We start from the raw sequence: 25,522 nt of genomic DNA on the forward strand, positions 1-25,522 counted from the left end.
GGGAGTAAAATAAAAATAAAAGCACAAACAAAAATAAAAACAAAAATAAAAACAAAAATAAAAACAAAAATAAAACCAAAAATAAAAACAAAAATAAAAACAAAAATAAAAACAAAAATAAAAACAAAAATAACAAACAAAAAACAAACCAAAAATAATAATAAAAACGTTACTTATTACGCACCGGGGCGGTTAACAATGGACATTGCTGCCGTTGTTCTGGACCGTAATAAAATTAACGAAATCGACGTATCTGTCACGAAAGCGATCCCAAAGAGACAAGGCTGCAATATAGGGGCGATTCTATTCGAAGATCTAAAGCTAAGTGTAAAGGAAAAAGAAAGGCACGCAGTGCCAATCGCGTACACGCGCCTAAGCGAACAAATAACAAACTCACCCTGGCGCCTTGTCACGTGAGGTGGAGCTAGTCACGGTTGGCAGTCGCCCAGGCACGCCACTCCGTAACACTGGCCGACTGTACACACCGAGAAAAAAGCCCGAGGAATTACGTTTGCCAAGACCCCTGCTGGGCCATTATTTGGCCACAAGGACCGGCCATAGTGATTTTAAAGCCTACTATAATTATTTCAACCATTAAAATGCAAACACCTCGTATACCTGGTGTTGGAAGCAGATTTCCCCTAAACACCCGGTGTATAGCCGTTATTTGCGGGCAGTGTGGAAAAACTGGCCGTGGCTTGATAACGACCGGCTGGTCGGGCCGCCGGACCGCGCCCAAAACCGCAGATTTTTCCAAAAAGATTTCGGGCAACCGAAAAAGTTTCAAACGTTTTGAATAATTACCAATTATTTTAACGCCCGCCTTAAAACGGCCCGCCAACGTTTCGCGCGTTATAAACGTATTTTACGTTTAAAAACACCGATCGTAAATGATTCGAATTTTAACGAGGAATAAATTTATTGTTTTTCCACCCATATTTTACGGTATAAACCGTTAAATAAACCCTCCGTACATTTTAAATACGGGGTCGCGTTAATAAATTAACTTTTTAAACAAAACCGGGCCCGAATCCGGTTGAACACGATCCGCCTTTACCCTTCTTATTTTTCCTCTGTATAAATAAAAAAATAAAACGCGCGCCGAAATACCCTTCGGGAGGTTGTCAACGGCCGGCTAACAAGCCGGGCCGAGCCCGGCGTTAAATAATAATAATACTACTACTATTACTATTATGCGTGCCTTTTCCTTTGTTGATGTCGGAATAGGAAATTGCGGTCAAATCAACAATCGAATGATGATTCACGTGCAATGCCGCACAGGCCAATTGCACGTGACTCACCCGCTCGATTAAGGGTATAAGACGGAAGGACGTTCAGAAGCTTACCTTTAGACAGTTTCATAACAGAATCAATCTTTTATCTTTATACTCTTATAACAACGTTCTGTTGATCGATCGACATTACGAAAGTCCTATCAACAGTTGAACATTTTACCAACCTGACCACCATTTATAACCGCCCGTTTGCTCCGGTGAATCCCAAACTAGTTTTGAACTCGAATTGTCTGGTCTTTTAGGCCAAGCATTTTTTAACCCCATCCATACTGTGGCTTGTTTCCATGGAGCAACGCTCGCGTTATCGACATGACCATTTCCATGTAAGTCCGCGGCAAAATAAGATATCCCAGTACTGTCGGGGCGAACGGGGTAAATTCGGGTGGTAAGCGCGAACCGATCGTTGACAAAGATTTCTAGGAGCGATTTATCAAATATGAGAGTGAATTTAACATCCTCGGTCGTGCCATTGGCAAAGGTATATGGGGCAAAATAACCGGTTAAAGTATTGGTTTTAAATACGCCTTTTAACAAAGTGCTGTTCTCCCGTAGCACTCTGATTTGCCTGGCTTGGGCGTCGTATATAATTTTTGTATATTCGGCGTTATCCGGACTTTGTGCAATAATAATACCGGCTGCCCTTTGAACAGGCCCAAGTGTGGCCGTCATCATCCACGAATCGCCCACGTGACTAAAAATCTTTTTGGGTCCGGTGCCCGGCTGTAAATTCCCAACGTTTGAAGTTTGTTGTTTCGCTCCACTGATAAGCTGTTTTACCACATCTGGCAGCGGTCTGATACCCAAGGTTTCAGCAGTATAAGCATTCCTTGCGTCTGGAATCCATTCGTTTCCATCAATGTATTTATGCTTTTGCAATCCTGGAGTGTTTTTTACAAAAAGCTCGAGGGGCATGCCCATTACGCCTGAATAGCCAAAAGCTTTGAGGACGTGATAGTGCCATTCAAATTTGGAATATGGTGGCCTGTAAACATCATCATCTGCCCAGCCCCACATGATTCTCCTGTTTCCATTTCCTTTGCGTTGGTTAACAAAAGAAGTGTGGGAGTATGCAATTCCCCAATCCAACGCACCACTGGACGAAGGCGTTAATTTTACGCTACCGCCACGGCTAGTGGATATATCACCGCGGGACCAGACTGCCCAATGCTTATCCGGATGCAATGTTGTGTTGCCACCTTCAGTGCCCATAATAGCAAACCAGGCTTGAGGGCCTTTGCCGCCGCCGTTTCGATTCGTGGGCAAATCGAAGATTCCGCTCGTTTCAAAATTATATCCGTACCCGCCAGTTATATCTGGGTTACCAAGGCTTGCATTAGGGGCTGATTCCCATACAGGCCCGACAAAAGTCCATTTCGTTAAATCGGAAGCGGGGGCAGTATAAAGGGCTATACGAGAGCCGAGAAGTCCAGGGCGGGCGTCATCGGGAAATTCGTCCGGTACGTTGGGCCCTTTGAGGCCCGAACCCAAAGTAAGATAGTAATGCGGCCCGACGCCCCGGATAGCATCTAATCCAGGGCTTGGAAAAACGTAAGGGTCACGAAACCCGGTGACGCTCCAGTCTTTTGGTGGGCCATCGATGATAACGCCCAATTCTTGCCAACTTCGACCCGCATCCCGGCTCCTAAACATTGTTTGGAGTTCCATACCTTTTATATAAGGCTTTTTCCAACTTGTAGGCAGGATTTGGGCCCTTGTTGCAAAAGCTAATAAGGTGCCATCTTGCTTGCCTTGGAGATTAACAGCCACCGAAGAACCTGAAAAGAATGCAGGTGGCCCGTTTTTGAATTTCCCAGCAGGCAAAGATACCGATGAATCGTCCCTCCAATCTCTAATATCGCTCCAATGGAACAAATCTTTAGAAACAGCGTGGCCCCAAGATATACCGCCCCAATTGACGTGATTGGGGTGGAATTGATAATGCAAATGGTATAAATCAGTAGCGGGATCGTAAACGGCACCACATGGATGATTCATCCAACCAGCCGGGGCGATAAAATGGGAACGAGGTCTCCATTTTGTGAAAAGGCTATTGTTTTGCGCATGGTTCAATATCCAATCCTTCGTTATAAGCTTTGGGACCCTCAATGGTTCTTGGGCGGCGGTAGCGGTGGCAAAAATTGTCGCCAAAAAGGTAAAAGAGTGCATCGCAAAAGTTTTCTTTGTTATTTTTCTTTAAATAATGCCATGCAAAAGGTAACTGGTGTAAACAATTGAGAAAGAGTAGACAAATTGTAAAATGCAAAACTTAACAATGCTATGGTTGAGGGGTTGTTTAAACGTAATAGTACGGGTACACAAACAATATAAATAACTCTTTTTTTCGATAATTTACTCAACTAATTACACATTGTTTGGGACTTTATAATAAGTAATAAAAATTGATGGCATAAAATATTATATGTGACATTTGGACCATGAGATCACCAGACCCTAACCCTGACCCTGGACCAACGACCCACCAGGGTGATACCTTTATCGACGTCGCGTCAAGCTCAGAACTTTGTTTGTTTCTTTTCCTCTCCTCAGAGTAGAATCTTCGTCGATAGGCGCCAATAGACTAGCTTCCGTGCTATGCTTACCCCGGGCCGTGACACAATTCTACTCTCAAAAGAATCGCTGGCCTAGCGATTAACAAATAAGGCGCAACAAACTATCTTCACGCCGCTGGCGAGCGACGAAAATAAATCCGCACTCGACAGACCAGACCCGACCGGAGACTGACAAAGACGTCAACTTCAAACCCAGACCGACCCCAACCTATGCCCAGGCTGAAGGACCATCCACCTGCGAGCAGGAAATCACAAATGTTGATTTCGAACAAGACGGAGCAAACAGATCGCTCCACTGACGACCCGACCCGACCAGAGAGTCAAACCGATTTCACGCCAAACACCGATTCCACCCTCGAAGACGAAATCGAAGTTGATTCCCTTTCGAACACCGCGTGGCCTAGTATAGAAACGCCTGAGGAAAATTTAGACGAATTCGAGTTTGCAGAAGCAAGGCATACAACGCCGGAAGCAAACCCCAATATGATGGCAGACGGAAATGACCTAGCCAGCGAGATCGCTAGGCTACAGGCGGTTATCACACGCCTGCAAACCGAAAGACAGAACAACCAACCGGAAGCCCGACAAGCCACACCCGAAAATAGCGCCTTTGGAGGCACCAGGTTCGAACCGACCGGCCTAGCCAGCAGGAAAGCATTTAAGCCGTACGGCCATAGCCAAGAAGCAGCCAACCCGCACTACAGCGAAAGAGCCAAAAGTAGAGGATCAGATCCAGGTACATTTTCCGGCAGTTCAACCACTTTTGACCGCTGGATTACGAAATTAGCAGATTATTTCGAAGAGGATAACACAACCTTCCGAACTGAACGAAGCCGCATGGCAAAACTGTTCAGCCTGTTGGACGACCGACCAGCATCGATGCTGGAGACCAGATACAATTCAGAGACCCAACCGTATTCATGCGTGGCAGAGATGATCCAGGTTTTGGCCACGGTGTACCATAACAGTAATCAAGCGTCCGAAGCATGGGAAAAACTATCAAAAATGTATTTTGAATGCGGACCAGGTAATGACGTTTACAGTTTCATTGCGGAGGTGAATGCTCTCGCCGATAAAATTGGAGTACCAGCAGGAGAACGCAAAACTACGCTGTGGCAACATATCCCGGCAGACCTCGATCACCGGCTGTTACGAGACAGCAAGGACCCCAGAATATCTTATGAAGAATTCGCAAATTTGGTGGCCGATGCAGCTCACAGCACTCAGCGAGCGTATCGGGAACGAGAGGAGCGAAAACAGAAAAGTCGCGGTAAAGATAGAAAAGAGAAATACCCCTACAGCCCAGACAAAAACAGGAAAAGCAATCGAGGACGCTATTACGAATCCAGCAACCCGAACAAAGGAGAAAGAAGCGACATGGTACCTAAAACAACAGAAGCCACAGGACGTGGTTTGACAGAAACTGAAAAGATGGCTCATTGGGAAGCCAACACTTGCTTCGCGTGCGGGAAAGAAGGACATAAATCATTTGAATGCCCCAATAAAACGAAAGCAGTCAGGGCCTTGGATTTTGAGGACAACCACAGCACTAATGACGAGCAAAAGCGATCGGGAAAAGAGTGAGACCGCCAAAAGCCTCCTCGGTGGTCCAGATGTCTACGATAGCTCAGATTGGTAGTAACCCACGACCTAAATCTTTCATCATTCGAACTCAGATACAGGTTAATGGCGTAGCACTATCAGTTAAAGCTCTTTGTGACACCGGAGCAGACATTTCTCTTTTGATCAGCCCAGCAATCGCTAAACAAGCCGCAGAACGGCTAGGAGCCCGGCTTCAAAGGTTAAAAACCCCGCTACTTTTGTCGGACTAACGTTGCGTACCCCCTGTTCGGCACCCCCCCTGTTCGGCACCCTGAAAATCTAACAACGAAATGCCTACTTTTATAAACTGATTTAAATATAAAATTATCAACGGACAAAAATACAATCGTTTTCACGCTTCTCCGGTTCATTAACCTCTTCTTCATCAGCTAAAGGTTCCAAATTTTCTATATCATTTTCCTGCAATCCAATAATGTTCTGTTTGTTAACCAAAAGCTCGTTTGGATCCGGAACCACCCTCCTCCTTTTAACCGGCCGTATTGCCTCCAGTTGTGCTTCCAATAAGCTGATTTTTTGCTGGGCGCTAGCCAAAAGGGTATCTTTGGCTTCGAAGCTTTTTTGGACTTTTGCAAATAAAAGACGTGAAGTAGCGTTGGTTTTGTTGGATTGGGAAAGTTTTTGCAGTTGAAGTCGGATATCTCGGGTCGTTTTAGGGGTTTTCCAAATAAGTAAAGACGGGTCGTTAATTTTTTGGGCTGGGCTTTCCGGTGTTTTATCCCTTTGCAAACCGTTGTTTTTATCTTTTATAACGTTGGCGTTGCTATTTTCTAACAAAAAAGGGCTTAAAAGTGGTTTAACCAAGTTTACCGGCCATAACCCCGTTGTACGCCAACCAGATTGAATGGTTTTTGCTATAAATGCTTTTAATCTGGCCTTTCGATAACAAAGTAGGAAATTTCGTTTTCCAATAACTGTTGAACAGCAAAATTGGCTAACAAATCCAAGTTGACGTCGATAAGCTTCTTTTAACGGCCCAAAAACCGATAGATCCAATGGTTGAAGAACGTGTGACGAATGAGGGGGTAAATATGGGAGTTGAATATTATTTTGCAAGCAAAGAAGCATAAATTCGTCCGTTATATGTGATCCATGGCCATCCAAAACTAATAACCGCTTTTCAGGGGTTAAAGGTTGGGTATACGGAATAAACACCTTTTTTAACCATTCGATAGCCGTTTGGTTATTTGTCCACCCGTTTTCGGTTGCATGAAATTGCCAATTATCGAAAGGGCTTAAATCCGTGGGAAACCATTGTTGTTGTACGTTTTTTCCCTTAAATATAACGAGGGGAGGGAGGGCAACGCCCGTAGCCGATATACATTCGATTATAGTCGTCCAACCACGCGTTCCGGGCTCTTTTCGTTGCAACGGCCGGATCCCGTTAAGCCCTAATACTAGGCCATTAGATCCTTTGCCTTCCATTATACCGGTTTCGTCCATATTCCAACGGTTTTCCGGTTTAATAGCGTTAATAACCGGGTTCGTAATATAAAGCCACCAAGATTTAATTACCTCCGTAGTAGCGCCATTAACCCGGGCGTTATCTATTCGACGGGGCCTTTGGGTTTTAAGGATTGGATAACGAGCCAAAAAACGAGTTATCCAACGTTTTCCAAGGCCTTTTGTCTCTCCGGCGGCTTGAAGAATTCGTTCGGCAAAAAAGCGTAATTCTTGATGCGTTGGCGGAAGCCCTAAAGCTGTTTGGGTAAGTACCCAATCAGCCAAATGCTTTTCCTGTTCCGTGGAAAGCCTTTGAAAAGGGCTTTGTGCTTTTTTATAAGGTTGAGAACCTTTAAGTCGACTTTGAAGTGTAGACCTAGGTATTCCCCATTTTCGGGAGGTTTTTGCAATTGGATTGCCATTATTGACGTCGTTAATTGCAGATATAAGCTGTTTTTCAGTATATTGCTTCATTGGAAAATGGAGAATTAAAATCAGAAAAAAGTAAATCCAAAAGTGACAGATTCATCGAGATATTTATAATAGAAGTTGGAGGATAAAAATAAAAGTGTTGTTATTTTTGGGTGCCGAACAGGGGTGGTGCCGAACAGGGGGTACGCAACGTTAAATATTCAATGTTGAAAATAAGAGGACGACGGCCTGAGCCTATTTATTTCTACTTGACAAAATGTTGGAAAATCCAGATTTGGTCACATACGTAATAGCTGCAGACACAACAATTTTTTTGCTTTAATCAGCTATTTGCCGACGTCCCTCAGAGTATTTCGTAATTGCCAGTACGGTGTACCTACTCCATTCGGCTGCCTAGGCGAAGATCCGCTGCAACAGTACGAACGGACTAGTTACGTCACTAAGCTGGATTGGTGAATTAGAGTCTTTGGAGTCGCTTGGTTCAGCATGAATTGGGCTCACGTGGGGCAGATGCGGAAAGTCGGCGTATATTGCCGAGCGGAAGCATGGTTTTTGCTCCTAACTGTACCAACCAAAAGAGAACAAAGGAACATTGTGATCATAAAGTTACCGGTACATTTTGTGTGATGCGCACTGTGTCTGTCGTGAAGGCTGAGGCCCCAGAGATCGAAGTACAACCATCATTGATTCCCTGCGCAGTCTGTCGCGTACCTGGCTTGCCTGTTTTTAATTGGATGAACAACCTGGTCGCTTGCAAGGGTGCATAGCAGAAATGGTTGGTACAGTTAATCCTGGTATTGCCAAGCGCCTTGGCCTATGCAAGGCCCGGGATTATTCCAGTGCCCTGTATATATGTTGTCATAGATTTACCCCAAAGTCTCAGTGTTTATAACATTAACGCCCAGATGCTACGTGCGAATTGATTTCTCCTCCCATCGGAGATTAATGTGATGCAGCGTAAGGGCACAATGGATTTACAAGGGCCAGAATCGTGGGTGATTCAATTATGGCCAAGGCATTTAAATGTCAAAATATCGCTGGCTTCATGTAGTCAACGTCAACCATATGAAGTGCTTGTGTAAGTTGTTGCGTGCCCATCTTGTAAAATGTAATGTACCCAAGCTTACCGCTTGGTTACTTGCTTGCTGGCCTTAAAATGACAAGAGGGATGTCATCAGATAAATCTTAACATCGGCCTCTTGGACCATATTAACAACGGTAAAATCTCGTTTTTGCTCCTCCACCACTTTTCCTGTTGTGCCCCCACTTTGCCGAATCTCCCTTCCATCCTCACCGGGCCTGATCTTCGTCTAGGTCAGCATGTTAGACAACATCATCCGCTCAAACCTGCCCTTATGTAGCGTGAGCAAAAGCTTAGGCGTGGTTCTGCAGGATTTCATCTCCTACCAGGGACAAATTGGGCAAAGGTTCGGCCTTTTGAAAGGATGACTCGATCAGCGTTCCGACATTTCGACTGTAATTTATTTTGCCGATCTGCACCTTTTTTTATTAACAGGATACTTCAGGACATCCAAGCAACCACGCCGCTACTGGGGGCACGACAGGCTAGCATTGTCAAACTTACCGGCGTATTGCGACAAGCTGGCAACTGTTGGGCTTATTATACATCCGCTGGAAAAGCTTTCAATCCGCCTGAAGCATGTGGACATTCACAACCACTGGCCACGTGAACAAGTATCACTGTGGCGGTTGAAAGTAGTGCACGCTGGCACCAAAGATCAAATTGTGGATGAAATGACAAAAGCACTGGGACCGAACGATTAGCCTGAGTCCCTTTGTCAAACCGGCCTGACACTAATTCTAGTGCCCGTCGTACATATCACCAAGATAGAACATCACGACCCCGGACTGGGGTGTCGTAACAAATATTTAGTTGGAGATTCGTTACAGGGGGGAGGGGTGGTGTTACACTGGGGCGTGTAATTTCGATAGCTTGACCGTTCTGGGGTGTATTGCCACCCTCACCCGAAATTTAGTAGAGAACCTTCTGAACCTTATAGCCAGTTCCGTTTCTTGTGCGTTTTGCACCCAATTAGCACAAATATCAATACAGTCACTTTTACACCCCATCGCGATACCGTACATGCACTCTGTCGTGCATTAGGACCCCCTTTGTCCGACCCCTGGTTCGGCGTGGCGGTGCCTGCCAACGGGCGTGGCTGGTGGAGTGGAGCAGTCATTCCGAGGTTAGGTTTGGGGGCCTGATCCTCACGTTAAACTAACTTTTGCTTTCTGGATTTAAGTAGAATAAGCAAGCAAAATAGCTCAGGGAAAATAATTAGCCTTTATCAAAACCATAACTGCGCGGGTCGAGGCCCTGTTAATGGTTTCGAATTAGGTTATTTAGGTTCCGGTAGTCAGGCTGCTGCTTCCTACATAAATCTGACCGCCATGTTTAAAAAGGAAATGGTCAGCCCCAGGTCCATAACTACCAGCGTAAAGTCCACTAGCCAGACACTTATACGCGCAATTATTACCACCAGTATCAACGCACATTACGTCAGACGAGGAGAGTTTAAAACAAGTGCCTTTATTTGTAATGAGGACGATCGATTCAAATGTCTAGCCTATCCTACCCAGGACTCAGTAACGTGCTATTTAAACTCCTCTTTTATTCTCTCAAATGTATTGGATACAGTGCAGGTCTCCACGTGGTGCAAGGTCCTTTGACACAGGCCCGACAATCCAGCAGCTAACAGTGAATCCGTTCCATATCTGCATGCAAAATGCCAGCGGACAAATTTGCGCAAACGATTAAGGGGACCAGCACTCTGCCCTTAGGTGGCTAACACTTATATCGTCGCTCTGGAGGTTGCAAGATGAATCGCAATATATCGTATAGCCGGCGATATAATGCGGCTGGTCGTATGGTACAGTACCCCTGCCGAGATCATTGCCGGTTTTCATGTTTGTTATAGTCGCTGAGCATTTCTGCTTGCCAGCAAAAGCATTTCCCAAAAGGAGAGCCGAAGTAGCCATGAGAGTGAGATTGAAGAAACGCATGATGTGTTGGAGGGGTGTTTGCGTAGCAAGTAGCTGTATAAGTTTGAAAAGGTGTGTTCAACGGTAGGAGCTGAAAGGAGAGGAGCTGTAAATCGCAATGGCTGTGTTTGTTAAATCAGAGCAGATTTCTGGAAAGAGAAATGCAATACACGTTTATATACCATTGTTGACTTATTTTGAGTGTGGATATTCAACCAGTACAAATCGCTCAATATCCCAGAAGTGGATATATTTACAATGCTTTATCAAAAAGTACAAATTGGGGGCTATAAGATTTTCATAACACGTAATTATATACACACATAATTTCCAAGATTTGTCGCACCACCCACCTGCACCACCAGCACCACCTTGTAACATGGCACCAGTTGCCCCAATCCCAAAAATAAGGGCTAGACTGACGAGCACCCACCTCCGGCTATTGAGCATTTACTAATATCCACTCCGTACCCCACCCAATAACAACATTGCAGAAACGCGGCTTGGGACTTATCCCCAGCCAAATTTTACCCAAATTTGTCCCATTCTGTGTTGGAAATGTGACCGGAATTTTGCCACGAAGCAGTGAAAACTTTTGCCACCGTTTTGCGCCCAACGGCCGTTTGTTGCATAAAGCTATTTTTAATTCCCAGAAACATGTTTTCACAGATTTATACGTGTTAAATACGTTAAATAGGCGGTCACCGGGCGGTGTTATTTTTTTTGTATGGCGCCCTTATTTGTTACCATACCTCGTATTCGACTTTGCCCAAAGTTCCACCCAAAAAAAAATACCCAGTATTAATTATCGCTGTGTGGACCTGCCAATGGATATTACTATTACTACGTGTTTAATAGCCGGAGGTGCGCGTTTGTTAATCTAGCCCAAAAATAATTGTGCGCCCGCACGCGATTCGATCGAGAGAAATTGCGAATATATATGCCAATTTACTCAAATAATAATTAATCGAATCGCGTGCGCGCGCAAATATTTTTCTACACTTGGTATTAGTGGTACAATTCGGGCAGTCCGGTTGTGGTATTTATATCCGGGTTAGTCGGAGATTTATACGGGTTATAATACATAATACTATAGAGGTGATCGCATATAATTTGCATTTCCACGTAAATTAAATAACCCCACCAACTTCTTCTTTAATATCGCATATTCAAATTATAACCGAACTGCGGATGTAATTTTTTAATAAGAAAAATGCGGCATATTACAAAGTAATATATAGCTTTTTTGTTGATAGGCCTTTCGTAGATCGATCGATCAACAAAACGTTGTTATTGGGTAAAAGGTAGTATATTCTTGTCTAACGACTAATCTGTCTACGTTCGAACTTCTAATCGTCTTTTCCCTCTTATACCCGTGGTCGAGGATCAGATGAGTTACGTGTGGGTCTGCACGTGAGTCATCAATTAAATTAATGAATTGAACGCTATCCCTTCTATTCCAACATTTTTTTAAATAAATTATCCTCGCATATATATTACCATCTCTTATACGGTGGTGCTTTGATTAGAGATTACATATATATTTCTTTTGTAGTTTAATTTTACTAAATGAGGAAAATATATAATTTTCTCTAATGCTCTTACCTTCGCAGTTTATTTTCATTGCAAAGCGAAACTTTGTAAAAAGCCGCACCTTCCTCGGCATTTCGCTTTGTGGCTTTATTAAGGGAGAGCATCTTCGAAATTTGAAATACAAATCTTGTATAAAGTAATATCGCACTGCAGTTTCCATAGCCTAGACTGGTTAGCGGGTGGTTGAATAATACCGACAATTGCACTACGTGGTGCATAGATTAGCCCTCAGATTCAGACGCACTCATCTTTCTTAATTAATCTTCCATACACAATTGAGATAATCCAGCCTCACACTTATGTATCCGCTGTAGGTCCCTCAAAGTAGATTCACAAGACCGCGGTGGTTAAGACGTGGCTTTCCGCGTGATAGACGCGGAGCCTGCGGTAAACTCCTGGCCTGCCCCAAAGGCGGCCCACCCATACATACCACGGTATCCTCCGCGGGCGAAAGGTCCTGGGATTTCATCGCCATTGACAAATCGAATCTGGCCCACATGACGCGCGCTGAGAACCCGGGTTGGATTCGGTTTCCTGTTTCTGTCAAGACTGGCGCCATTGTGGGGAACTAAAAAAGGCATCCAAATTTGGAAGTCAACGGTCGAAACCCTTTTTGGTGGTCACCGACCCGGTCTAGTCTAGACTTTGCTTTGGGATCCCTGCCGTAAATATCCATGATGAAAAGAACGGAGTTCGGCCAAGAAGCCAAGCAATGGGCCGTCGTGTACTGTAACAACGTCATAATGCGCAAAATCCCCTGTCGCACGCGGCACACCAGAAGAAACCCCCCCCCCCCCCCAAAAAAAAAAAAAAAAAAAAAAAAAAAAAAAAAAAAAAACCAGGTGTTTTGTCGCACCGTTACTTTTTGGTCGCGCCCGCTGTAACCGGCTCAATACCATGGGTGACGACAAGCCACAAGGTATTTGTCGTTAGGTTGAGCGAAACATGGGCGGCATCGTCGCCTACCACGACAGGCGCGAGCCACTGGCCCAGGACACTCATCTGGGCGGCGGTGCCGGAGGCGCGTTTTTCGTTGGCGCCGCTGACAATGGCATCGGGTGTAGCGTGGACCAGGTGGGCGACCTCTGACGAATCGAGAATGCCGGCGTGCAGCTGTCGTGGATGGAACCAGTCCTTATTGGCGGCGCCAACATAGGCAGTGGCACGCTCGCGGGGGGTTTTGGGCTTGGAGGCGGCGGCGTTGATGGCGGCGAACGGTAGCGAAACCACGGCGCCGACTGCGCGGAGGGCTGTTCCGACGGGCAGGCTGATGGCACCACCGATGACGCCGAACCCGGCACCGAAGTAGTTGCCGGCGCGGGCCTTGTCGGCAATGTCGTGGCGCACGGTGCGCGCGTGGCTGGCCGTGGCCTGGCCGAACTGCTTGGGCACATTGCCGACGTGGCGGGCCATGTCGGCCGCGTGAGAGACTGCCTTGTCGCCCACCGACGCCGTCAAAAACCCATTGATGGTGTGGACAAAGGCGTGCCAGGTGCCGGCTGTGATGCCGTACATCTCCAGCGACGGCGGATACGCCGACAGGAACGGTGCTTTGGCGTCTGGCCGCTCCTGTGGCAGCGCCACCGGTTGCTCGAATGGTTTCGCTTGCGCATAGCTGGGAGGCGCGTCTGTGGGGAAGTTGAATGGTGATTCGATTGTCGGCTGCTGCTTTTGCGGAGTCGAGGCGCCCCCAGATCTGGCAGCGGTGGTCTGGTCATACGAAGGCAGCGCATCAGCGGTTGCCTCGGCTTGTTTGTTACCAGACATGTTGTGGGATATTTGGGCGTGTGTGGTCTGGCAGTGATGGATTATTATGGCGTGAGTGATTTGGTGAACGTTGGGATAAACTAACAATAGGACAAGAGGCAGGATGCTCAACATATGTATAGCTCCTCGGGTAAGCTAGCTAATGGTGGTGCTTACCGGTATGATCAATTCGGCTAGACTAGTTCTGGTCTAAATCTTACATGACGGCCTGGCTTTTCCACAAATGAGCTAGTCGAGTCGTAGCAAACGGTCATGTTTCAAGTGTAAAAACAAACAGTCGCCGAATGGCATGCAAGCGAAATTGCCAGCCAAAGCCAGCTGCGGGACCGACCCGGAGGGCTTAGCGATTGCGCAGCTTCGTGCCACCAAAAGCCGGAGGGAGACTATCGGGCCTAGTCAGAGTAGGACCTCACAGCACAGCGGGGCACTTGATACCAACCAACCCAACTTGTAGCTACAACGTAAGCCTCGTACTGCCTCGTGTTCACCGGCTCGACCGGAACAGCGGGACACGATTTGTGGCTGAGCCTGTCTTCATCCACGCCGGCCCCGCCCTGCAGCAGCTGCCGCCAGCCTACCTAGATACGGTACATTGCCGCACCAATGCGATGGGTTTTGCTCGATGGACCCTGCCAAGACCCGCTTTCCAGAGGGAACATAAGATTCATTGTCAGATCCATCCAATCCATCTACTGATTGCACCTATCCTCCATATTTGACTGTCGTTTTCCAGCCAATGGAATTGGGTACCTAACTACCTGGTAGATCAGGTAGGTACTCACTGGCTCTAAACTAGACAAGCTTCCCTTTCCCCGCAAATTTCCCAATTCGACAACAGTAGTTATTTCCTCACCCTTTCAACCGTCTGCATCACCACACAGTATCATCCCGTTCGTCTTGCGGGGTTCAGCTGCACAGTCTCGTGTTTAACAATACAGTAGGTACTATTATGTTCAGGTTCAGTTTCTAGGGCAACTCACCGGATGGTGTTGTCATCTTAGGCCACGGCAACCTAGCAGCGGACAAGCAGCCCACGCATTTTTCGGGTCCAGCAGCCGGTGTGGGACCGCGATGCGCGCTGTCGGGGGCTGGCATTGCCAGGTTCTAGAACTAGCTACCGACACCGCCTACGCGTTCTTCCTGTATGGGATAGGGAATCGGCCCCTCATACGCCGATTACATGCTAGATTGTGGAAAAGTACAAGTCTCGGACCTGTCAAATCCCAATTGGGCACGCGCGTGTCTGGGGTGTGCTACCTCCTTTACTTTCGCGCTGGACTTGCTGGGACTCGCGGTATTTGTTGGTAAATTGGACCTGCCGGTGCGTTTTGGTTTGTACTGGAAATTTCGAAAAAAAAATAATGTGTTTTTCAGAGGCCACAGCGCCAGTCGCGTGTGAGTTTTGAAGAAATCATACCACAAAAGACCATTAATAGGTTGAGGTCGTGATGTGGTGGCTGGAGATGGCGATAGGAGACCTCAGACAGCAGTGCGAGCTTGGAAGTTCTCCAGTGTCGCATGTCCCAGGCGGGTCGCCGCGGTAGTCTGCTTGTCTGCCTAGGCGGTCTTTCCCATGATCCCCATATTAACAAGGCGAGCCAGCGGAGCTTTGGAGCAGTTGTTGTACGCCAAGCTTTTACTAGTGGGCGCCTCGACAATTGGATCCATGCCAATTTGAGACAGAAGCTCTCCTGCACTGCCTTGACTGCTTTACAAACTACTTGAATTGCTGGTGGGTGGAGGGTGTCCAATGACGTCAACAGACCTGCTGGTGACAACCATCGAGGTTACAGGATTTTTCCAAAATGCATCCATCGAAACGGGCAACATCAAGTAAACTTGATGGAACTACCAGTCTTTTTATTACCAAAACTTTAAATGTATTCGACGCTTCGACTGGAGGAATATCCTGCCTGCAAAAACTCCCGCCTCATTGGGATTCTTTTTAATTTAATTGTCCATTAATTCGCGGAGAAGTAGGCAAAGTATCAGCTGGTGGCGCGATTCTAAAATTAGCCAGGTACCTCGATCCTAAGTAAGTATGTCCTGGCGTCGGTCCCGAGCAAGACTTTGTGCATGGCCACCAGACTGACTAACATCTCTGTATCGCTAGTCGGAATACCCTACCTCTACCTATCCGCGATACAATACGCCACAATGGGCATACCGTACTCCAAGCAGATCAATGCGGCTTTTGACCAAGTAACACCGCTGGTGGGCGAGGGCTACAAAGTGCTGGAGACCATCAAGAACATCTCGGTCCTGCTGTCGTGGATCCAGGTGCTCACGGTCGTGCTGCTGGGGTCAATCGCGGGGTTGCTGTTGGCCCTCCTCGTCACGACAAACCCGGACCTGGATCACGAACGGCGCCAACTCGTCACCCCCGTCGTGCGCTGGCTTTGCGCCCGCGTCCTCGCCCATTTCGACTTTGTCGCCCGCCATCCCTGGGTTGCCGTGTGCGGCTACCTCTCCGTCGTGGTCGGGGTTCTGTTTGTCGCCTTTTGCTTTATCGAATGGATCGATCCGCATTTTGAGCTGCGAGGAGGTGGCCGAAGCGAGGGCAAGAATGGAGGGGAAAAGGCCGAGGACGGGAATGAGGGAGGGTGCAGCGACGACAGCCGGCCCTCGTCCAGAAAAGGATCAAATGAATGCGACAGCAAGGAGTAGTTAGGTGTTAGTTGAAACATTCACGAGGAGCGACGTGCCTTATTTGGACATGCGCGCGGAACAAAAGAAAGCTGTTTAGGACAGTACCTCATTCCCTTTGGTGATGGAAGGAACGTCATTTCGTCCCTCGTCCCCACTTCTTTCCAACTCGCAGGCTCGCACCCCTTCCCAACTGTCAAAGGTGGGGCACGGCCATGGTAATTGGGTCCACTATCTGAACACACTGGCCGCCCAAGTTTCTGCAGTAGACAACTAAAACCACGCCACAAGCCACCAACTTCCCCAGCATTCCTCCATCCAAATGATGAGCCTTGAAGCCTTGCCTGCGAAAACGGAGCTGACGACAACGCTGCCGCTGCCGCTGCCGACAAATGCGGTTAAGACAACTCCGATGTCCCTCGGACAGCGATTCAACGACTCGCCGAGATTACGAAGCCATTAGCCATGTGCGCCGACGCCGTCCAGACCATTCGATGCCAAGAATGCGGTAGAGCAACCCAACCATCGTCTTTCGTTTCAGACTGCGTAGCTCCGATACGAGCGCCGACCCCAACGAGCCGTTGCGCCGTTCCTGCGATTGGTTGGCGAGCGGCCGTGTGCACAATCCAAGCCTGAGGTTTTTACCTCTGCTTTAGTTGACCCTCTGCTTCTCTCAAACTCATTGAAAACGCGCCCGAACCATTCTGCCAGGACGGCACATTGTCCCCTCGAGCTATCCCTTCGGTCGTGAATTTGTTGGCTGGAAGACGGTCACGAAACTTGAGCAAAGTCGCGGCTGGTGCCGCTCAGCCCTTTGGTCACTCCTGCGGGGCGCAGTTTGGACCAAATTAGTCATTGAAAAAAATTCCATCAAAAGCTGTTGAACAGTCACAGTCACAGCTTCGGTTTCCGTTGGTTGCGGCCTTGTCTGCGAACCAGTCATGGGTGTCTCCATTTGGAAACTAGTCTAGTAACCATTGGCTAAGAAATGTGCAGGGTGAATGAGTGTGTATTTTTGTCGGCGGCTGGCCGGTCCGTGCAACTGTTTTGAGTGTCATTTGCTGCCCGCCCGCTATAATCCTCCCACCCCTCATGTTCTTTCCCTAGGCAGCAGACGTGGAGTGCAGCCGTGACGAACCCATTCCGTCTGTGTTGGATTATGCTGCTGCTGCTGCTGCTGCTGCTGCCGGTGCCGGATATCCGGACTGTAGCTCGTTGGCTGAGCGTGGAAATGGCCCCGAGACTCAATTTCCTGATGCCAACCTCCCTGGGAGAGCCCCAGCGTCACCGGGACCCATTTCGAGGGAAGTCTTTGTGCGAGGTCGATGACGCGGTTGGCGTGAGAGCGGGTTGTTGAACGAAATGCTGAGGACTTGGATTCAGACGCTCGGTCTCAATCCACCGCTAGGCTTTCTACCTTTCAGAGCAGCGCCGGGCGTCTTGATGTCTCCGGTCTACTTGTCTGGTCTGGTTTCGGGACAGGGGCAGTGGATGGGTGGTTTGAGCCTGAAGTAGGGCGACATGCACGCAACTCGGATGAAATCGAGCTCGCTTTTACCCTGTAGTGAGAGTCGCTGTACTTGGGCAGAACCAGAGGCTCAACAACCCAAGACTCATTTCTCGGTAGCTGTGACCGTCGTAGTTGCAGACGTTCACATGCATTTTGTGTTCAACTTCGGGTGTGACTTTAGGAATCATGCTAAGGCCGAGGTGCTCAGCTCAATCGAGAAAATGGCTGATGGTGCCCACCTCGATGGCAACATCTCATAGAATCAACCATCTACGTGTTTTCGTTCCCAAGTTGCATCAACTCACAACGCTCCTTGCACTCAGTCTCCTCTTTCTGCATCTGCCGGCGCTTTGCGTCTTTATCCCTCAACTGACCTTATAATCTACGGTTGCAGCTCATCACTTGCCGGGCCTATAGAGCATCTGTGCTGGCGCTGAGAAACTTTTGCTGACATTCATGTAGTTTGTTCTCGGCACTTTCAATACTCTCGAAAAGTGCTGCATTTTTTCGCTGGTGCATCTTTTTGGCAGTTGCAAACTTCTTGCGCTCTTCATCCAGGTTTGTTTTGTTTTGGGCCAGCTCATTGGCAGCTTGGTGCTGGCTTTCGCCTCAATCTGGGCCTCGGGCGGGTCAGGGGATCAGAACTGATCACAAGCCCCAGTCGTTGAGGTATTGCTGAGCCAAAATTCGATTTAAAACAAAAGCCTCCAAGGCCATGCTGTCCGGCTCGGGGTTCTTGAAGCTTTGGAAGCTTCGATGGCATACCGCCATCAGCCTCCTCGGAACAGCTGACATCTCGGCAATGGCTGGCAACATCATAGCCACCTTCGGTGCTTGGGAGTACGCCGTTCGTACGGGCGGTACAGGCGTATGTCTTGAGCGTGAGACTGGCCACGACGAACAGGACTTTCGAGCCGTGTGACGACCCGCTAACAAGGAAAAAAGAGACCTTAGCCAAAGGAGCTATATCTCGAGCCTAGAAGTAATTGTTGTTTCCCAAGCAGCGTGCACTGGTTTCTGCGGTCTGAGGAGGAACTATATCTGGTTTCCGCGGGGATCTCTATATGGTGAACCAATCTGCATTGTAGGATATGGCTTTTTGGCAGTGCAAAAGTTTGACAGTTGACCACAATGGTTGGTTGCAGATGTCAGAGGGCTCCCCGTATCGCTGGTCATCTCGGCAAGGGTCATGTCTAAATATCAACTTGTTACGTTTTCCTATTGGGCGGTCACATTGAACCATCTCCAAACAATTGTTCTCCTTTCGCCTCGCCTCTTGCTCCTCATGTTTAGTTTCTTGGCTTATTTTCCCTGTGCCTAATCTCCAAACGCATCGAAAATCTAGCCGGGATAAAAAAAGGCGCCGTACGTCGATACACAAGCGCCTAGAGGACTGTCCTTCTCGTTGTACTGTAGGACGTCACGACAAATGCTGGGCTATCTGCCAACGAACCAATCCACCTTGGCCAATCGAACGACAGTTCAATGCGGCATTGTACATCTTGCAATCAATTTCTGCGCGCCCTCGTTGTTGGGCAAGTACCCCAAAGTAGGTAAACTTGCTTCTTTGCAGCTCTTGACACCGAATCACATTTCTGTTGGAGATGCGTAAGTCAAGACATCATTTAATGGATCGGACAACACATCCACGGTTAAATCAAATAGATCCAATGTCATTGAAGATGATTTATGTTCAGAGGTCACATGAGCTATAAAGGCCAGTCTCCGTCCCAGAATACGTCACAGATGGGAGTTGAGTACAAACAACTGGTAAGCCATTCCAAAAGACTAAACAAACTACTTCATCATGTGTTATGTTCCCCATCTCTGCTTATACTTTTCACCAGCACTTTGCATAACAATTGTTTATTGCCTTTCTTTACGTGTCTTGAAACTGCTCCCAGCTGCTAAGCTTGAAGTGGCAAAAAGGACGCGAGAATTGGGCGCGGGTTTAAATCCCAAAACGAGAGCAGTAAAACTTTGCCATGAAAACTATAATAAATATGCAGAACTACAGTCATAAGAGGCTTCCAAATGAGCCGTCCCACTTACGGCGTTATTACACTACAAAATCGATCGGCTTGGTCAGTAGGGGTTGGTGTATATTACCAGTTCCTTTATTGCTCTTCAAGCCTGATGAATTACCTCGAATCCCAAAGTTCGTCCGAAGCTTCCGGTGTTTATCATTGTCCTCAGAAGTTAGGATAATGTCCCATCGTCGTGGATACCCACTGGAAACCGGGCTTGGCTACCGCATCGGGAAGTACTGAGCCACAGACGCACGGGTTCGTACATCGTGCCACATTGTTTAACTTTGCGGAGTGGCAGCCCAAGAATCTTATTTCTAACCCCCTTGTAAACCCGCATCTTCCCAGCCGGAGCTCGGACTTGATCAGAAATCCGTGTGCGATCATGGTGCGCGACGAGGCGCCGTCTTCTGTTCAGCTTGGGCCGGCCGCTAAATGGCCGAGCTCATCGCCGGAGCGCTGCTGGAAATCATGTGTGCAAAACCCTAATGGATTTAAAGACTGCAGAGCCGTCGACTGCATATTTCCCAGGGCGAGGCCATGCAACCCTCAACTGGGCGCTTCCCGTTGGACCAGCCAGTCGCCTAATGCTTTGGCTGAAGAAAGTCACCTCCTTTTGGCCAGCAGGAGTCGAGCCTTCTACTGCCACGGCTTTTAGAGGCCCGAGTTCAACATCAGCTCGGCATCCACGTCGCCCAAAGTCCTATCGCCAGCGTCTGGGGCAAATGGCTTCATCCTCGGCAGTAGCTGACTTGGCGGTATCACCATGGGACTAGTCCCACAGGGTAAACTCTATAACGTTGAGCTCCACATCTCCGACCCCCCTAAAGTCCGGCCCCTAAAAATATCTACTCAGCCACGTCAACCCTTTGTTTTATTTTATAAATATCTAGACGAATTTTTCACTTTAGAACTTGATTTTTGAAGATTCTTGCTCCAAACCTTCCAATGAAACAGTACACTGAAAATCAGCTTCTTGCTGCCATTTCTGACATAAGAAATGGCAAATCAGTTCACAAAACCTCGCAAAAATGGGGTATTCCTCGGAGTACCCTTCACGATCGTTTAAAGGGGGCCCAGTCAATTCAACAAGCGAAAAGATTTTGTCAAAGGCTTTCACAGGAGCAGGAAACCTATTTGGCAGATTGGGTACTTGCGCAGGCCGCGTTAGGCCTTCCGCCAACGCATCAAGAACTACGCTATTTTGCGGAACGAATTCTTCAGGCCGCCGGAGAAAGAAAAAGCCTTGGGAAACATTGGGTTAGCCGTTTTATAGCCCGATATCCAATTTTGAAAACCCAAAGACCCCGGCGAATAGAAAATGCCCGGGTTAATGGGGCTACAACCGAGGTAATTAAATCTTGGTGGTCCTATTTGAAAAATCCCGTTGTCGATACTATAAAACCGGCCAACCGTTGGAATATGGACGAAACAGGTATAATGGAAGGCAAAGGATCTAATGGCCTGGTGTTAGGGCGTAATAAAATCCGGCCATTACAGCGAAAAGAGCCTGGAACGCGGGGTTGGACGAGCATAATCGAATGTGTATCAGCTACGGGGGCTGTTATACCTCCCCTCGTTATATTTAAGGGGAAAAACGTACAGCAACAATGGTTTCCAGCTGATTTAAGTCCTTTCGATACCTGGCAATTTCATGCAACCGAAAACGGGTGGACAAATAATGAAACAGGTATCGAATGGTTAAAAAAGGTGTTTATTCCGTATACCCAACCTTTAACCCCTGAAAAGCGGTTATTAGTTCTGGATGGCCATGGATCACATATAACGGACGAATTTATGCTTCTTTGCTTGCAAAACAATATTCAACTCCTATATTTACCCCCTCATTCGTCACACGTTCTTCAACCGTTGGATTTATCGGTTTTTGGGCCGTTAAAGGAAGCTTATCGACGTCACCTGGGATTTGTAAACCAGTTTTGCTGTTCAACGGTTGTTGGGAAACGAAACTTTCTACTTTGCTATCGAAAAGCCAGATCAAAAGCATTTATAGCAAAAACCATTCAATCTGGTTGGCGTACGACGGGGTTATGGCCGGTGAACTTGGCAAAACCACTTTTAAACCCTTTTTTATTAGAAAATAGCAACGCCAACGTCGAAAAAGGTAAAAATAACGGCTTCCAAAGGGATAAAACACCGGAAAATCCAACCCAAAAAATTAACGACCAGTCTTTACTTATTTGGAAAACCCCTAAAACGACCCGAGATATTCGACTTCAACTACAGGAAATTTCCCGGTCCGAAAAAAGTAACGCCACTTCACGGCTTTTGTTTGCAAAAGTCCAAAAAAGCTTCGAAACCAAGGATATCTTATTGGCTGAAGCTCAGCAAAAAATCAGTTTGTTAAACGCAAAATTGGAGGCGGTACGGCCGGTCAAAAGGAAAAGGGTAATTCCGGATCCCAACGAGCTTTTGGTCAGCAAAAAAAACGTTTATGAAGCACAGGAAAATAATAGGGACTGTTTAGAAGCTTTGAACGATGGAGAAGAGGTTAGCGAACCGGGAGAGCCTGACAATGATTGTATTATTGTGCGTTGATAGTTTTACATTTAAATCGGTTTATAAAAGGGGTATTTCGTCGTTACATTTTTCAAGGGGGCCGGACTTTAGGGGGGTCGGAGATGTGGAGCCCAACGTTAGTACCAATTCAAGTTTCTCACCAGATGTCAAAGTCTCTTTCCACTCGGTTCGCAAAAACCTCTTCCGTGACAGTCATAGGTAGGGAGCCCGTTCCCAAACAACAAGCATCAATAATGCAAAACCCTTCTCGTGTACTTGACGTGTCAATCCGACGGAGAACCGCATATAAGTCGAAGCCCCGAATGGCGGATACCACGTCACCTGGCTTTGGATCGTGTCGAACACCTACGGGACTCGGCATGATACACCCATCATCCAGCAGTACAAAATTCATAAAGGAGAAGACAACCTGCAGCCTTTGCAGCGAATTATTCAGCGCAACACCGGAAGCGCGACCCGTAGCTTCCGTCGCGCCCAACGAGGCCAGCAAGACTGTACTGTCACCGGAGTCGATCATGTCTTCAGCTTGATAGGCTTCCAGCAGCTCCCGTAGCACCAGTTCTGAAGATACCGAGCGAAGCAGTGCTGCGGGGCACACTATCTGATCCAGGAAAGCAGACCACATGGCCAAGGCCGAGTCCTGGGCAGCCCGAGCTTGTAGACCTCTCTCGCCGTCGACGTCTGGCCTGGAGAGGACCTTGATGACGGATCCTATGACGGTGCCCTTTGCGATTAGACATGTGCCGTCGGTGGAAAGTGTCGCGACGCTCTGAACCTTGCTCGGCTCAGTAGCCAGACCAGTCCCTCCGTCAAAGTTGGGCACCCACGACGGGTAGCCCGCAAGCGAATTAACTCCCATTCCAAGCAGGTCCAGGCGGTTGTGATTTCGAATGAGAAACTTTGCATAGGAGAAGGCCACTTGGTCAAAGGCTCGCTCATAGTCTGGTTCAAGGTCAGGCGGCATCGGGACTGGCAGTTTCGTAACGCCCAGCATGCCGTAGATGCGATCTCGCGGGTCCCTGGCACTCCTCCAACCCACAGACTGGCGGAGAGAGGCGGAGAGCTGAGATGCAAAACATTCAAGCTCGCTGCCGGACGACAGAGCTTCGTGCAAAGAAGCTCTAGCGGCCACGATCGGGGCTACACTGCTGGCCTGCAGTGCTACGCGGGCCTTGATCGAGACGGAGTCCCTGTAGGGCGGCATCTTGCTGACTGCCCCCCACCCCCCTCTTAGCCATTCCATGCACATGAGGGGGACGGAATATGTTCCGAGCAGGACTATAGGGCTGGACTGAGCAACCACCGCTTCTTGGAAGGTCCAAACGCGGGTGAAGTAGTGCTGATGAAAGGTCCAAAGGAGCGTAGACATGGCTCCCATCAAGGACCTGCTTAGAAGATTGTGTTTGGCGATGATGTCGGCGCACACGGTGTCCTCGAAAAAGGTGATTCCAGCGGAAGGCGTTTTCGATGTCAACTCTGGATACGCCTCCACCAGGGACCGAGTGTACTTCAAGGCGGCGTCGGCAATGGCTGCATTGAGAATTTCTTCTCTGCAAATTGGCAGATCGCCGGGCCAGATGACGACTTTGCTTGCCATCGAGTACACCAGACCCATGCGCGAGACCTGCTTGGTTCTCTCGGCCAGAGACTTTTGGTTGATGCAGATGGCGTCGATCCACCACGCCGTGGGAATCTCGTCATCGTCAGTGTTGCCGGCATCGCGTGCTTCTCGCGCTGGCGCATCCACCATTGGTGGATCGACGAGGTCGGCCCCCTTGCGGAGCTGCAGGGGGGAATGGCGCAGTGGTTAAGCGCCATGGCTGTTACTTGAGTAACGTAGGTTCGAATCCTGCTCCCTCCACCTCCTCCCCGCTTACCGTGGCAAGGATAACCCGGCTGGCTATCGACAACAACCACCCGCCTGTGCCGTCGAGCCCACACTTGTTGGGAACTTCGTCTCCATGGCTACAAACGACCGACAGCTCCGCTGTTTGGACACAGGCCCCTCTCGATGAAGAGCCGTCAACTGCCGTCAGACGAATCCTCCGTGCGCCTGAAGGCACGGGGTCGCGTCAGTGAACAAACCTGTAAGCAGGACCGGGCACGAACCCGGTCAGGCTCGATTCGCTTCTATGCCCTTGTTTTCCGCTGTGTATATAGAGAAAATAGAAAGCGCGCCGAGATACCCCTCGGGAGGTTGCTAACGGCCGGCTAATGAGCCGGGCCGAGCCCGGCGTTAAATAATACTACTACTACTACTACTACTTGCGGAGCTGCAAATTCACGAGGGCAAGGAACAGCGACTCAAAGACGGGGAACTCGATGCCGTTCACCAGGATCGTCCTGGTCGCGCCTGGCGTCCCCCATGGGTAAGACAGGGCAAAGTACTTGGCGGTCTCGAGAGGCGCGTGGTACAGCTGGGCTTCGATGGGTTGATCTGAGCTGCCGCCCGTCCGCTTCAGAGTTATGAGCCGGATCTCGGAGCCCTCCAGTGGTCTATATATGTCTGCTGGTCCTTTGAAGAGTTCCATCTCGGCGTCGAGTAAACAGGCAGTTGGACTGGAATCCTGTGCGAGGGGGCGAGGGGGAGTATTGACACAACTGGGATTTATTTTGGGCAGAAAATGCGCAGATATGTTCAACGTTTACAGCATCAGAAAGATAGCGCGGGGTACTTCTAGGCAGCACCTGGGGTTTGGCCAAGTGTGGTGGGGCATCTGTCTTTGCATTCTGGGCTAGCAGCTACCAGAATGACAGACTACGGGACCTTGTCTAGCCATCGCCAATAGAACAAAGTCGCCAAGCTGAGCTGGGCTGAGCTGAACGAGCGACGCCTTGCTGCCACGCGGCCCAACACGTGATCTGTGATGGGTTGTCGCGAAACCAGGTTTTCCGTGCGTGGAGAAGTTTGCATCTATTGATATTAGCGGCTGGCTATAAATCTCAGTGGCAGTGCGTGCGGAGCGGGGCTATTCTAGGACTGCTTGGGACCCTTTCAGCGTACCGCTCTATCGTGCTGGCTCAAGACAAGAATGGGTAAGTAGTAGTAGTAGTAGTAGTAGTAGTATTATTTAACGC

The 25,522-nt window shown here is 48.3% G+C and overlaps 8 protein-coding genes and 1 pseudogene across 9 annotated transcripts; 4 read left to right on the forward strand and 5 right to left on the reverse strand.

The window, feature by feature from the left end:
* Positions 1 to 1,135: 1,135 nt before the first annotated feature.
* On the reverse strand, positions 1,136 to 2,945 carry MGG_17302 (uncharacterized protein; the record flags this gene model as incomplete). Its single annotated transcript, XM_003717658.1, has 4 exons — positions 1,136 to 1,188; positions 1,302 to 1,346; positions 1,460 to 2,173; positions 2,387 to 2,945. The coding sequence occupies 4 exons, from the start codon at positions 2,943 to 2,945 to the stop codon at positions 1,136 to 1,138; spliced, it is 1,371 nt and encodes a 456-aa protein (XP_003717706.1).
* Positions 2,946 to 10,000: 7,055 nt separating this feature from the next.
* Positions 10,001 to 10,384, reverse strand: MGG_17303 (uncharacterized protein; the record flags this gene model as incomplete). The annotated part of the gene is made up of 2 exons (XM_003717659.1): positions 10,001 to 10,096; positions 10,256 to 10,384. The coding sequence occupies 2 exons, from the start codon at positions 10,382 to 10,384 to the stop codon at positions 10,001 to 10,003; spliced, it is 225 nt and encodes a 74-aa protein (XP_003717707.1).
* Positions 10,385 to 10,616: 232 nt separating this feature from the next.
* Positions 10,617 to 11,022, reverse strand: MGG_17304 (uncharacterized protein; the record flags this gene model as incomplete). Its single annotated transcript, XM_003717660.1, has 3 exons — positions 10,617 to 10,624; positions 10,717 to 10,802; positions 10,895 to 11,022. The coding sequence occupies 3 exons, from the start codon at positions 11,020 to 11,022 to the stop codon at positions 10,617 to 10,619; spliced, it is 222 nt and encodes a 73-aa protein (XP_003717708.1).
* Positions 11,023 to 12,795: 1,773 nt separating this feature from the next.
* MGG_10772 (uncharacterized protein) lies at positions 12,796 to 13,789 on the reverse strand. Its single transcript, XM_003717661.1, has one exon. It carries the CDS (start codon positions 13,721 to 13,723, stop codon positions 12,815 to 12,817), a length of 909 nt encoding a protein of 302 aa, XP_003717709.1. The 5' UTR covers positions 13,724 to 13,789; the 3' UTR covers positions 12,796 to 12,814.
* A 1,777-nt stretch (positions 13,790 to 15,566) lies between these two features.
* MGG_10773 (uncharacterized protein) lies at positions 15,567 to 16,489 on the forward strand. Its single transcript, XM_003717662.1, has 2 exons — positions 15,567 to 15,758; positions 15,837 to 16,489. Exon 2 carries the CDS (start codon positions 15,881 to 15,883, stop codon positions 16,388 to 16,390), a length of 510 nt encoding a protein of 169 aa, XP_003717710.1. The 5' UTR covers positions 15,567 to 15,758; positions 15,837 to 15,880; the 3' UTR covers positions 16,391 to 16,489.
* A 1,039-nt stretch (positions 16,490 to 17,528) lies between these two features.
* Positions 17,529 to 18,146, forward strand: MGG_10774 (uncharacterized protein; the record flags this gene model as incomplete). Its single annotated transcript, XM_003717663.1, has 2 exons — positions 17,529 to 17,708; positions 17,939 to 18,146. 2 exons carry the CDS (start codon positions 17,529 to 17,531, stop codon positions 18,137 to 18,139), a joined length of 381 nt encoding a protein of 126 aa, XP_003717711.1. The 3' UTR covers positions 18,140 to 18,146.
* A 2,195-nt stretch (positions 18,147 to 20,341) lies between these two features.
* Positions 20,342 to 20,564, forward strand: MGG_14253 (uncharacterized protein; the record flags this gene model as incomplete). The annotated part of the gene is made up of 2 exons (XM_003717664.1): positions 20,342 to 20,379; positions 20,414 to 20,564. 2 exons carry the CDS (start codon positions 20,342 to 20,344, stop codon positions 20,562 to 20,564), a joined length of 189 nt encoding a protein of 62 aa, XP_003717712.1.
* A 2,016-nt stretch (positions 20,565 to 22,580) lies between these two features.
* MGG_14251 (uncharacterized protein) lies at positions 22,581 to 24,975 on the reverse strand (the record flags this gene model as incomplete). The annotated part of the gene is made up of 4 exons (XM_003717665.1): positions 22,581 to 24,227; positions 24,322 to 24,409; positions 24,530 to 24,592; positions 24,710 to 24,975. 4 exons carry the CDS (start codon positions 24,973 to 24,975, stop codon positions 22,581 to 22,583), a joined length of 2,064 nt encoding a protein of 687 aa, XP_003717713.1.
* On the forward strand, positions 24,234 to 24,305 carry MGG_20227 (annotated as a pseudogene). The gene has a single exon. The product of its transcript is annotated as a tRNA-OTHER (tRNA).
* Positions 24,976 to 25,522: the final 547 nt, after the last annotated feature.

This window comes from Pyricularia oryzae, chromosome 5 (genome assembly GCF_000002495.2).
Source record: "Pyricularia oryzae 70-15 chromosome 5, whole genome shotgun sequence".
Classification (NCBI taxonomy): domain Eukaryota; kingdom Fungi; phylum Ascomycota; class Sordariomycetes; order Magnaporthales; family Pyriculariaceae; genus Pyricularia; species Pyricularia oryzae.